The sequence below is a fragment of the Rhopalosiphum padi genome, chromosome 4 (assembly GCF_020882245.1).
Source record: "Rhopalosiphum padi isolate XX-2018 chromosome 4, ASM2088224v1, whole genome shotgun sequence".
Lineage (NCBI taxonomy): Eukaryota > Metazoa > Arthropoda > Insecta > Hemiptera > Aphididae > Rhopalosiphum > Rhopalosiphum padi.
In genome coordinates, this window is record NC_083600.1 from 41,172,378 (window position 1) to 41,186,489 (window position 14,112).

At 27.9% G+C, this 14,112-nt stretch overlaps 2 protein-coding genes across 4 annotated transcripts; one reads left to right on the forward strand and one right to left on the reverse strand.

The window, feature by feature from the left end:
- Positions 1-949: 949 nt before the first annotated feature.
- Positions 950-8,987, forward strand: LOC132930257 (uncharacterized). The gene is made up of 9 exons (XM_060996023.1): positions 950-1,897; positions 1,975-2,238; positions 2,308-2,495; positions 2,575-2,825; positions 2,890-3,153; positions 6,753-6,941; positions 7,051-7,092; positions 7,160-7,436; positions 8,467-8,987. The coding sequence occupies exons 1-9, from the start codon at positions 1,647-1,649 to the stop codon at positions 8,679-8,681; spliced, it is 1,941 nt and encodes a 646-aa protein (XP_060852006.1). The 5' UTR covers positions 950-1,646; the 3' UTR covers positions 8,682-8,987.
- Positions 8,988-9,516: 529 nt separating this feature from the next.
- On the reverse strand, positions 9,517-13,383 carry LOC132930258 (protein-L-isoaspartate O-methyltransferase domain-containing protein 1-like). Of its 3 annotated transcripts, none has more exons than XM_060996024.1 (6): positions 12,854-13,383; positions 11,980-12,335; positions 11,745-11,879; positions 11,212-11,312; positions 10,990-11,143; positions 9,517-10,931 (listed from the first exon to the last, which is right to left on the reverse strand). In XM_060996024.1, the coding sequence occupies exons 2-6, from the start codon at positions 12,293-12,295 to the stop codon at positions 10,036-10,038; spliced, it is 1,602 nt and encodes a 533-aa protein (XP_060852007.1). In that variant the 5' UTR covers positions 12,296-12,335; positions 12,854-13,383; the 3' UTR covers positions 9,517-10,035. The 3 variants fall into 3 exon arrangements, with proteins under 3 accessions (XP_060852007.1, XP_060852008.1, XP_060852009.1); XM_060996025.1 differs by lacking the exon at positions 12,854-13,383 and adding an exon at positions 12,665-12,786; XM_060996026.1 differs by lacking the exon at positions 12,854-13,383 and adding an exon at positions 12,700-12,720.
- Positions 13,384-14,112: the final 729 nt, after the last annotated feature.

Consider the following 14,112-nt stretch of genomic DNA (forward strand, 5'->3'; position numbering starts at 1 on the left):
TTTAGCACAATATAACGCTCCTCGAATATCATCGAAGACCTCGATAATAGATTTAAAAATTATAGTTAAACTTTTAAGTAATTTATCTTAATGTATTAGCTTTTTATGTTAGTAATAGTTATAATACTTTTGTAGTACTATATAACGTCTATAACCGTTTAGTACACCTACTAACCTACTCAGATTATAGAAATAACGAGACGGTGACAAATTCCTAACCAAAAATAATGATGAACTTTTTGTAAAATGTGAACATTTTTAAGCTATAGAAATTATAAATGTATTATTATATAGGTACTGTGTTTGTGTTAGCTTTATGCTTTATTTTTATGGCGTTGGCTGTCAGATTTGTTATTTATTTACATATTGTTAATAATAGATGTTTTTTTTGAACTTTAAACGTGTTATACTGCAAAGTCCACTAAGTCCAGTTATAATTAGTACGGGTGTAACTATAGACACTATGAAGTTAACATAATTCTAATTATTTCTTATCTAACTGGTCATATTTCATATTCATCATCATTATATTGACTGAATAATTTAAATTCAATTATTTGTTTACTAACTTCTTAGTTTTTTCTTAACACGAATTGACGCATCGAAGAATAACAAAAACATAACCCTACCAAATGTACCTATTCATATTTTTATTTTTTAAATAATAATTTTTAAACAGTTCAAAACCTAAATAAACGGTACATTTGCAATATTGTGTTAACATAATATTATAAAATCAAATATATAAGCAGTACTGCAGTAATAGGTACAATACAAAATAGAAAAATGAAAATTATTACTTGTGCTCGTACCATAGACGTATAATATACATATATATATTATTATCTATGACTGTGGCATGATCACTCGACGTTATCACTGATTAAATTTTTTCTTTATCAAATTTTCTTCTCAAGGAAGTCAACAGACAATAGACATATATAGATAATAAAGAAAAAAATCAACAACCGGAAATCCATCAGCTCACAAACAATACAAATAATACCTTTACCATATTTTTATAACACAATATATCACACTGATACACTACGAAATCGTATTCCGTGAAATGTACATCCGTGGCATTCAATTTCCGTACGTCTTGACTGTTTTTGAATAATATTAAGTTGTCTATAAGTTATATACTGTCTCGAGCAATATTCCTATCGCGGGCTCAAATATCCCGTAAGGTCTATATTTCTGCAAGTTGTAACTTGCCTACGTCGTTTGATTATTATTCGCATTTGTCGTTCGTCATGCTGTTTATTTACAATAATTGAGGAGGAACTTACTAGTTACTTGTTTTCAGTATTATTATTATTGTTGTTGTTGTTGTTTTCGTGTGTGAACCGTGAGTGCGCTTCGTTCGTGACCGAGGATCGCGTCTGCGACGACGCACTAACGACTTATCATCATCGCACTTACACTGTGAGTTGTGACGGCCGCCGCTCGGGGTTAATCGGAACTGCGCGGGCACTGACGCACTGCAATTTCAACAACCATTGGGGTCTTGTGCTCCGATTTTTGTCTGTGAAACGTTTCTCTCGGAGGAACGCAATAGGGCAGACTCTCGGAATACATACGGCGTAATTTTCGTTGTTGTGTGATCTATCTGAATGGAAATTTGAAGATCAAAATTCGGTACAATGACGACCAACCCTCTGAAACGACAACGCGAACCCGACGACGAGAACGTTGTCGCTGCTGCTGGCTCATCCGCCGAAACTGCTACTACCACAATCCTGGACTTGCCGACCGAATTGATTGAGTACATTTGCTGTTGCGACTCATTGAAATTGATTGACGTCTTTAATCTTGCTGTTTCGCATTCCAAACTCAACAATTGCTTGTTCCATGAACGAAACTCTTGCCTCTGGAAATCCAAATTCATACAAAAGTATATTATATTATAATATCTAGTTGTGTGTTGTACATTTTTTTACTTACTAATAATGGATATTTTATTTATGTAAGGTACGGTCCCTTAGACAATGATGAATATGAAGTTGTTATTGACGAACAAAATACTTGGAAGGACGAGATCATGTTGCGTATGAGTTTGGATAAAGCTGTACCTGCTGAAATTGTACAGATGCCATGCCGGTACATGAAGTTTAAAAATGTACCATATCATATGTATCCATTTAGTCAATATTTGAACTCAGAAAATGAAGGGCATAGATATTATATTCTATCAGCCATTGCAGCTTACTACAAACAACTTCAGACTAACGAATGGTATTTTTGTGGTTCAGAGTAAAATAGAACAATTTTTGACTTATCAACATTTATTTTTGTCACTTTCAGTCGCAATGAAAATTATGATTTATTGTACATGGCACATCAATTTCTCATTTACTCGTGCCAAGTCTATTTTGGTTACAAGTTAAGTCATTTCTTAAGTTTACCACCAGCAGAACAAATTGTTGAACGAGGATTTTACTTACTTGGACGTTGGTGGTGTCCTACTGTTAACATACCATATCGCGATATAAGTAAGTATACTAACAAAAAACAATTATAATACTTTTGTAATAGATGATAAATTTATTGTATTACTTTTATTTTTCGCAGACAAAAGCTTGAACAAAATAGCTATTGATGTGTGCAATCGCATTCGTTCAGCTAACCCAGCTCATCCACTATTTGAGTTTGAAGACTGTTTGAAACAAGTGGTTAAACGTGGAAAATTCAATCTTGATCATGATTTATTTGATGAAACCAGTACAATGTTTATACTTGACAACATAAGACAAATCATATTTTCTGAAGATCAACTGGTTTGTTATTGTAACCATGACTTAAATTGCTTTTTGTTGCAGCAGGTATATTTTTATCTCAATGATTTCATTATTTATAATTAATAATAGAACAATTGATTCAACCTAGGTTATTGATCGGAGAAAAGGTTCTGTATTTTTGTTGTGTGTGATATTTGAATCAGTTGCTAGACGATTAGGAGTAAAGGTTCGTTTAACTGCAACATCTGTTCACAATTTTGTATCTTGGTCTTCTTCATGGCCAGGAAACAAACGTAAAAATCCTACATGCTACTTGGTCGATATTGCTGGTGGTGGTATCATGCGTAAAGCTACAGTTTGTCCAGTCTCAAGAAAATTGCCTGAACATTATAATGGAAATTCTATACTTGATGTAAGTATTAACTCATAATTTATAAAAAAATATATTAAAACTCAAATTTGTAAATAATAACTTACATTCAATTTTATCAATTTTATGTAAATATTCATTGTATAAACAAACTGCTTTAGTACAATTGGAATTGTTTACACATATTCATAAAATAGTTTAAAATTTATATATATATATATTATATAGATAATTTTAAGATATTAAGTTATTTGTATATTATTATATATTTTTTTTAATACTCAATCTCCTAGCTAAGTATTTTTTTAAGGTGTTAACTAATAATTCATTAACCCTAAAGAAAATTTTTAAATTGATCTTTACTTTATTCAAGTTAAGGAGGCCAACTTGTGCAGGGACATGGTATTACTACATGGTTGGTGTACAAATAGTGTAACTCGGTAGGGAGTAACAAATGGATGTTGCCTTATGAAAATTGGTTATCGCAAAGTATTATTTTTAACTTGAATAGAGTATAGAAATTATTTATTAACAATTAAAGCTGTTTTTTATAAATTGTGGCAGCTTTAACATTTAAGTAAAGATGGATTCTTGAATTAAGAAATTTAAACTGTTCAAAATTAGAAAAAAATTTAATTTTGAATTTGAACTTCTCAAAAATTCAAATAGTTTGAGTAAAATCACTTGAAATATTCAAGTTAAGTATAAAAAGTTAATTGAAAATAATGTATGTTTTATTTCAATAAAAATTTTAAAGTGTAATTCAAGTTTGAAAAATGATGACCCATTCTTGTTTTTTTGTATTTGACTTCTGAAGCAATTACCTATATAATTGGATGCAACAATTTACTTTCTAATTGCAGTAGCACTATTCTCTGTACTTAAAACCATCTATAAATGTAAGTTTTAAATAATATAAGGAAGCGAGTGAATCAAATCAATGTATAAGACCATTACTATGAACTTCCATGATTATTACTGATAGTTCCTTATCAGGGCTGTTCCTAGGGCGGAATGAACAGTACCTTCAATCTATGATAACTGGTGATCGAATTTCTTATTTATAAAAAAAAAATTACATATTATGATTTTAATAAATGTATTTTAAGTATTCAGTACTTAAATATGTTCATAGGCAACATTGAGAAGGGTTGTTGAAGGAGCTTAGCCCCTCTAAAAAATTGTATTAAATTCTTCATTAATTATGTAATCTACATAATATAGTTAACATTGTTTGAAGAAATAATTTTTTAATATTTAAACAATAATTCATTATTTATGTATTTTCTATAGTAGAGATCAGATCCACACACAAACACAGAACATAGTACCTAGAGGTTTAATCATGGTTAACTACATTAAGCCATGAATTAAATAATAGCATTACAAATAACAATTCATTAATAATAACATTTTAATTTGTCTAGTGTAATTTTAATACTGGTTTTGGTTTTTACAACAGCCCCAATCATTACATTAAATATTTGTATTTCTATTCGACTATTCCCAATTTTGTTTATCATAAGTCATGGTGCTATTTCTTATGGTTTATGAATTAATAATTGGTTTATAAGTTAAACACAACCTGCAATTGAAAGATCTTTTAAATTTTAGTTTTGTGATATCATACAATTTTGTTATAGTTTATAAATTATAATATTTTCTTACCAATGTTAGCCCTGCAACATGTTGAACAACAAGAAAAATTTAAAATAGGCTTTGAACTTCCATGAATCAGGATAGATTTACTAATTTATCAACAATTTATACTGAACAGGATTTGTTGAATAAATAAATCATCCAATTAACTAATCTTGAATAAATTTACAATTTTGAATAAACGGTTATAATTATAAAATATATTTAAGTGCCTAAATATTGTTTTATTAAAATATTTTTCATTTTAGTAATAAATGTATTATAATATTATAAATGTATATTAAATGTAGGAAAATGAGTAAGAAAAAAAAATATTATGTTAAATAATATTACAAAAATTATTATATTTTATTCATTTATTGGTATTTGAACAAAGAGTATAGAAGACAGCCCACGAGCCTATTTCATTTAAAAATGTAAAACCCTTTCAAGTCATAAATTGAAAATACGCTATGAATAAGTTAATAATATATTTTAACCTTGAGTTGATACTGGCTAAGTTCTGGGTTTTGTAAATACTGTTTTGGATATATCAGAATTTATAATACAAATGTAGACATTTTATACATAAAGTTTTATGTTACTTAAATAGATATTAGTTTGAATAGTAACTTAGATAATTAAAAATAAGAATAAGTTAAATTTAGATGTACCATGCATTTTTAAATTATAAATTTTAATTTTACAAGTATTATGATTTAATGTAGAATATAACTTTTTTTAGAATTGTATTTATATTTCTTTAGAAATATTATTTAAAACATCTCAAAAACTGTTAATTAAAATTATCTTAAGCTAAAATATTTATGATATTTTTATAAATCTATTTATTTTGCCTTTAATTTATTTAACATAATTTTAAATCCAAATATATGATGCACATAATTTAAAATTATTTCATCCAATTTAGCTTGAATGATTTAAGTAATATACACAAAATACCAGCGCCGGATTGGGAAGAAATTACTTATCGGGCTGTCCAACTAGACCGGCCCAAGTCCCTAAACAATTTTTTTCTAAGCCTATACAAATTTTATTAGTACATAACACGATTTAATTTACCGACCCTTATTGTAAATACAAACACTACTACTACTTCTCTAATTTTAAATCAAACATTTAAACACTAGGTATTATAATTACGATTTATGAACAGCATGAGTAAAATTGTAATAGGTAGTTTATTTTTATTATTATGATTGTACGACAGTAGTGTCGCTATTTCTTTGTAGACCTGGGGCAGAAATAATTTGAGAGGCTTCCCAGACAACGATAAATTATAAACAACTGTTTTAAAAATAAAATCAAGGAAGAAATTAAATACAATTTATGAGCCATGAAACTATGAAAGGGACAAGTATTTAGGTAAATTTTTAAAAAGATAAAATAATACCTAATAAGCTAAGAAAAGTTATAATAATACCAAATAACATTTAATTTTTATAATTAAATTATATGTTTTAAATAGGTACTATAATTTCAAACAATTATCATTAATAATGATTCATTATATATCACAGAACTTATTAATTTACTAAGCTGACCATAAAAATAAAATAAAAATACGGGACACTCATGTTTTGATGCAACTGATAACGCCAATAAATATTTTTTCTCTTTTGTAATATGTTGTTATTTCTGAATGTCTATCATGTTTTATAGAAAATACCGATTGACATATTGTACAAAATATTTTTCGAACCTCATAAGTATCTTTTAAAAAGGGAAAATCTGATTATAAATTTGGAATAAGTCTTCTTTAAATTTTGAGAACAAATTATTATCGAATCTGCCCAAATCTTTCGAATTTTTAGCGGCCCACCAGGTTTTGCCCGGTAGCCCGCCAGCTCAATCCAGGCATGCAAAATGCCTATTTTTCACTGCTCACTTAACTACCTACTAAATTTCCAAATAATATGTTATAATATGAAAACAAAATAATTATATAGATGCCACAAAAAAATTAATTAAATTTTTTTTAGTTGTTTTGGACATTTAGTAAAACTGTGGAGCAACTCACAATTGAAAATATGGCTACATATAAATATGTATTGGATTTTCAAAAACTCTTAAAACCTGATGATTCTGAAGTTGAATTTAAATGTCAAAAATTTCATCAGTATTATGACTATTGTCGTTGTCCCTTGCTCAGAAATCCATCTAATCCTTATGTGAGTATTCTTCTATTCTGAAATATCTTACATTTAAATCATAAGTATCATATAGTTATCTAGTAGACATTTTTGATTTCTCAAATCATTATTATTTTACTATTTCCAGGCTCCAAACCATGCAGATGAGAAGAACATAATGTACACAGATGTAAGTCATAAAACTTATTATATTTAATAATTAAAATATTTAACATAAAACTTTTTTTAACCATCAGTGGGAAGAAATTTTCCCCTTAGTACCTAAAAAGCGTGGTGAGATTCATGATCCAAAATATTCAATTGGCATGATGATTGATACCATTGCAATGGGTAATAGCTCTTGTTCAAGTATAGTGACTAAACGTGGTGTTGTTGTTGGCTGGACAAGAGTTCCCAGTAATAACCCATTGCCAAATCCAACTGTGTACCATGTGCTCATCAGACCTGATCATTATTTCAGTACAGCTAAATATCAAAACCCTGTTATCAAAGCGATATGGGAAGGCAGATATGGTATGTTGGAATTTTTTTTGATTTAGCAGAAAAGGTTTTATCATATCAAATTTTTTGTCTTTTCTTATTCTTTTTTATTTTATTACTTTTGCATGACAATATTTTCTGAAAGGGCATATTGAAAAAAAATAAAATAGATTTTTTCTATGATTTAAGGCAAGGTGTCTTAAGTTTTCACCAAATATACAAATATATACCATGTAAGACTTCTACATTAATAAAAAACAATATTACATAATTAATCTATTGAAGCCATATTCGCATATGAGGTCCAATTGTTTTTGTTTTATTTTGGTAAAATGAAAAAAGCAATAAAAAAAAAAAAGATTCATGATACAATTAAGAGGCTCATTTACTAGATAATTAGTGAGACAGAAAGGAACACGGAAGAGGATGTATATTTATGGGCTGTATAACAGTGTACAAAGAGACTTTAAACTTGTTTGGGAATAGGAGAGAGGAGAATCACACAGGAGATGAAGTTTGAAAGATAAAAATATGTTACGGGAATAACAAAGATAAGCTAAAAAGGTAGATTAACGTTATTATGGACTGATGCATAATATAGAGTAGTAGGACACGGAATATTGAATTTCACCCGTAAGCATTATACGGTTTATAATATATATTAAACGATACTAATGATAATTAATAATATTCATTATTCAGAAACTTTTGATTCATTTCAAATTATTATAGCATTAGAATATAACTAATACAATCTAAAAAATTGTTTCTACATTGTTTATTAATATAATTTTATGCTTGGCTACTGAAAGTTATGATACAAGTATATTAATGTGACAAATATATTTTTTTATATTTTTTCAATAACTAATCTATTGTAAATAATGTTATGAGCCGAATTCAATTTGTATAATTATTTAATAATCCTTTTATAATCTCATTTTAAATGAGTTTATTTTCTGTTTATAACTATTTTTGTTTCATGCTATGTTGCAATTAAGTATAAATTATACACATTATCATTAGATATAATTTTGGAATTATCACAAAAATGTTGTTACAGAAAAATTGCAAAGACAACTGAAACCATACGATTACAATTTCAAGAACATTGGCAAGTTTTTCACTCATTACAGTCATGAGTTGTGCGCTTTCGTGCCCATTAATGATTTGGCACAACTTTATCCCGATGATCTATCATACACTATCAGTAAATCATTGAACATTGACTGCAAGGTTAAACAGTTCACAGGTCCACATGTTGTTCCTAAGTATTAATGTTTTTTTTTTATGTATAAATAATTTATTTTGTTTTGTTTTTCTCATTCAAACAAAACCTAAATAATAAATTTTAAATATATACCTAGCTATTAGTAAATAAAAACCTTTTTTGGTGGAGAAATGTTATAGGACTCTAATACGCACTACAACCTTGTTTGTCATTCACATACTATTTATTCTCTATTATCGGTGTTGCTTTACTTGTGTAAACTTAACGCATGAAAATGACAACATTATCCTACCCCAGTCCTGAAGACTTATAATTTATAAGTAATAAATGTTTTATTTTATCCTAACTGAAAATTATGACTAATTTATTTAATTTTTAACAAATTAATATTATGCACTTCAAAATGATTGACCACATAAGAGGATGTCATTCCCACATGTAATCAATTTTATGCTGTTAGCATTAATATTAGTCAATTTACTTATTATCAAACTTAAAGGTAATAATATTATCTAGGGCATCTCATAGCCTTTTATTGATATCTTAATTTTTAAGTGAGTTATAGTTATGTAAAATATTAAAATGCTCGTAACTCACTTAAAAATTAAGATATCAATAAAAGGCTATGAGATTCCCTAGATAATATTATTATTTATTACCTTTAAATTTGATAATAGGTAAATTGACTAATATTTTAAAACTAACAGCGTAAAATTTATTCTACTTAACGCAAATTTGGTATGTCTTATGTTTATGGAGACAACACATACAGGTATGATGTACGTCCTTTTAAGAGTACAATATTCACTGCTATAAAACTATAAAACATGGTTTAGAAAATAAATCTAAATAGTGAATATTTAAAAAAACATACACTGAAAATCACCTTGAAAACTTTCTTTTATTGACACTAACATTTATCACATTTGAATGATTATAAATTATAATTTATAAAAATGATCATTGCAACATTTACTTGTCAAATAATATTATGATATTCTGGTTATTTTAAAGGTAAATAAAATTATGTAAATTATTTAACAAAATTTCAAAAAATAAAACAACATAATAATAAAGCTTCAAATAAATCTTAATGCAACACAAAATAATATGTATATCTGTTTTCTTTTTTTACACATCTCAAAGAGTTTGGATGTTCTGCCTGTATTCCTAAAAAATAATTGTTGCTTTGTTTAAACGATAAATACTTAAAGAATTCCAAAATTAATATGTTTACAACTATTAGTTAATGTACAAATCATAATAAAGTTCTTATAATAACAACTAAACTAGAAAAATGTATAGTTTATAAATATATATTATATACATAAAAAATTTAAGAACTAAATAATCGAATGATAATATAATAAAAAAATGTTTTATAAACCACCAAAAACCAAATTATGTTTTTATATAATTTAGAAACAACTTGAGTAAAATTGGTATTGGTAACAGATCAATTTTAACCTTTAAAAGTTTGCTCAACTCATTATCTTTGCGTTCACTGAGAAAGCGGTATAATACCAAATCTCTAGCAGCTTCACTCTCAGAATCGCTTTCATGGCTACTATTATCATCACCATCAAATAAAGAATTATACATTCCACCAAAATGACGATTTCTCGTTCTGTTATCATCATTATCCTCAGTTGATAACCAACTTAAAGAATCGTCGTCACCATCATCAGACGATGAATCGCTAGACATAGTATCCCATAATAAATCACTAGTGCTATTGGAAGATTGGCTGTTATTGTGATTTTTGACTGTTGAAGATGTGTTCATTCTCATTCTTTTTGAGTTTTTTGGTCTTCCTGGCAATGTTCTATTTTGTTTAGAGCATCCAGCTTCTGATGATTTCCTTTTAGTATCTAATTTAACTTTCTTATGTAAAAATTTATCACGTTGTTCACTTGTATTTTTTTCTTCATTGTCATCATCATCTTCATCATCATCATCATCATCATCATCATCACTGTTGTTATCACCATCATTATCTTCTCTGTTAGCTTCAGTCTCTGATGTTGAACCCACATCTGATATAGCCTCATCTAAACCAGCAAACGTATCTACAATGTTCCGTAAACTAACCATTCCTTCTTCGGTGGCACCATATTGTAAGCGAACAAATTGACCCAAAGGATCATCAGTATTAAAAAATTTTTGATCATAACTTTTATCTGGCTTACACTTGGTTTGCATTTGCAATTCGGGAAAACTTTCATTCAGATTATCTCTTATGGATGCACGTATATTTGATCTGCATAATTCTTGTAAACTTAATGGTTCAACAGAAGCTAGAAAACAATAAAAGTTATAATTTATTTATTTGAAATTAATAATATATTAACTTACGAAATTTTGCAACTTTTAAAATATCGCATTTTTCTGGCACAACAAGATCTGTAAATGATACTTCCAAAACATCAATTGTTTTCCATGAATATTCACCTATCCTTATGATTTTCACGAGGAACCCTTCCAATGGCATAACTAATACACCACCAATCTAAATATAGACAAGAAAAGTTTGTTTAATTTTATCACTAAAGTTTTACTTTTGAATAAAAATAATACTTTAATAAGAGCTTTCATAAATGAAGATTCTGCTGGTGGTACTCCAGCTCCACAATAGACTCGATCATAGTAACCCACTGACAACAACTCGCATGCATTTCCTATACAATAATATTTTCAAAATATTCAGTTTAATTTTAAACTTCTATGGTACATTTGATATTGACTTATAAATTAATAAAATTATATAATTAAATAAAAAGAACATATTATATGCTACATTTTTGGTAAAAAGTAGTTCAATCTACTGTATTTCATGTAGAAAAACTATTAATAAAATCAAAACTAAAAGAGAATGCAACCTGATAACAGGTTGAAATAATAGTTACCTAGTATGCTATATCGAGAAAACCTTAACTATTATATAGCAAAACACCCATTTTTTAAAATTTGTACAACACATAATATTACAAATACTTTCAAGAGACAATTATAGTCCATTTTTTTAACAATTGATCAAATCTATTTTCATTTGATTCGATTTATTTATAAGTAGGTACTTATACAATTAATATGAATAAAATGTATTATACCTTCAATGAATATTGGTTCACAAAATTCAAAATAATCAATTGCAGCGGCATTTTGTTTAAATTCTTCCAACTTTGTATATGCAATATCTATTAGAGAATTATGAATTTCAATTCCATGATTAACTCCATTAACACCTATAAAAAATAAGGGACAATTTTGACAATCCATTTTGACTAGTGTTAAAAGTATAAATGGATAAGTAGTACAATAAATAAATATTATCATAAAACTTACCCAATAGAAGACCAGCTAGAGTACTAAAGTACCCTACTCCAGAACCAATGTTTAAAAACTTATGACCTTTGTGCAAATCCAAACATTCTAAAACAGTAGCATAAACACTCGGTGCAGACAAATGAATTTTATCATATTGCCAAGCAGTGTCTCTATAGGCATTTTGTTTATTATCACTCGTATAATATAAGCCACGGTCAACAGATCTGAACGCTTTTTCAACATTAATGGTGTGTATATACTCTCTCTTAATTAATGTATTAATAAGCTCATCATTGCTTTTGTCATTGCGATTTGAACTTATGAATTGACCCATCTTGATTGATTGTCAAACAAATAATATGTGTTGTAATCAACTGAAAACCAAAAAACAAATTCAAGTAAACACTAGGTAGTGAAAATTTTAAAAAATTTTAAATTCGAAAACATAATATAATATATTATATGCATATTGAAATATGTAATTTTCTGACATGCTTCACAATCTGCAAAAATGTAAGAAGCCATGGACAAAGAGGAGTTCAATGTGAGCACAATTAACATCATATTGCTATTTTTTGTAACAAGTCTAAGCAAAAACTATTGACAAATAGGTACACGACACAGAACATGTTCACTATGCGATCAGACCACATAGACCGTATAATAATAAATATTAAATACATATTTTTACAAATTTACATACATATACATCATTTGAAATTACCAGTTTACACGTACCAACAACCGTCGATGAAATCTTACAAGACGCGTAAACGAAACGATATAAAAATTAAACAACAACACTACCAGCCAGGCCAATAATAACAATATAGATAAAGTAATACTTATTCTAATCATATCATGTTAAACTATTAATAGCGAGATTTACTACCTTTTATATTTATACCGTGACGGCAAGTACGATGTCGTAGCGATATCGTTAGCGTTACCGTAGTAGTAGTCGTTACATATTATTGATATATTTCAACGTCGTTTGATGATGAATGCAAATCGTTTTCACACCATAACATTAATAATATAAAATAAAACAAACAAAACGGACTCCTATCAACTCTTACCGATTAAAAATTGAAGGTAGGACAATTAAATAATATACTATTTATAAAGAAATAAAACAGTGTTATTATACACACAATTACTAATAATATGCATCTACTATTGACACATTATGTCAGTGAACGCCAATCGGTAATTGTTGAGTATGAGAGTATGACTACTACGACTATTCAGACTATTGACTAGTATGAGACAAGACCAGTCGGCGCAGCATATGCAGCTGATCGATGACATGTCGTAGAAAAACGGCCGATAAACAGAAACAGACCTACATTCTACAAAACAGAAGAAATTGTATCGTCCTATCACAAGACTCCTTTACCAAAACAGTAAACACTAAACACATCCCCACATATTGTCAAGTTGGTCCCCGGGAAATCCGCTATGCGGACACGACTGTATAACAACTTTACTTATTACGAGCATTGCGCTGAACCAAAATATAAATATAATATTATTGTATACTGATTACTGATAATCTTTATACCGTGGTACAGCCTGCTCCAGCAGCTGTGTGAGTACAGGTAGATTGTCTCGGGGGGCTGGAGTGGTACCACTGTGAAAACAATAAAATCAGACGCACTCTAGTGGTTTAATTTCCAACCAAGGCTAAACTAGTTAATACCGGAGTACCGCACTGAGGTTAGTTGTTTTTTACTTTTTGCTCTTTTGCTTTTATTGCAGTTTGAAGTATAAATATTTTTCATTGTTATTATTTCCACAAAATTACACGTAAGTATTTATAGATATGTCATATGTATTGAAGTTTTTATTACTTATTATTGCTTTGTTATAGACTTATAGTTATTATTATCTTTATCTCATAAAATCATATAATAAACAAAAAACATCTAATATAATTATAAAAAAAATTTTATTATTTATTTTTGTAGAAATATATTCACAAAAAAAAATGTTAAACTACTTATTTAATTAATGGATGAGATGATAATTAAAATTTATTTAATTCATTTATAGACTTTGTGTAGTTACTAGTTATATCTATTATATTTTAGAAGAATAATGTCTAATATTATAATATTAAAAGCAGTTGTTGACAATCCAACATTAAAG

Bases quoted from the DNA above. Each gene is read 5' to 3' on its own strand.
- LOC132930257 (XM_060996023.1), top strand. From the start codon at position 1,647: ATGACGACCAACCCTCTGAAACGACAACGCGAACCCGACGACGAGAAC. The intron at 6,942-7,050 runs GTGAGTATTCTT...TACTATTTCCAG, and splicing joins GAAATCCATCTAATCCTTAT to GCTCCAAACCATGCAGATGA. The intron at 7,093-7,159 runs GTAAGTCATAAA...TTTAACCATCAG, and splicing joins AGAACATAATGTACACAGAT to TGGGAAGAAATTTTCCCCTT.
- LOC132930258 (XM_060996024.1), bottom strand. From the start codon at position 12,295: ATGGGTCAATTCATAAGTTCAAATCGCAATGACAAAAGCAATGATGAG. The intron at 11,313-11,744 runs GTATAATACATT...ATTATTGTATAG, and splicing joins TGAACCAATATTCATTGAAG to GAAATGCATGCGAGTTGTTG. The intron at 10,932-10,989 runs GTAAGTTAATAT...ATTGTTTTCTAG, and splicing joins TTTAAAAGTTGCAAAATTTC to CTTCTGTTGAACCATTAAGT.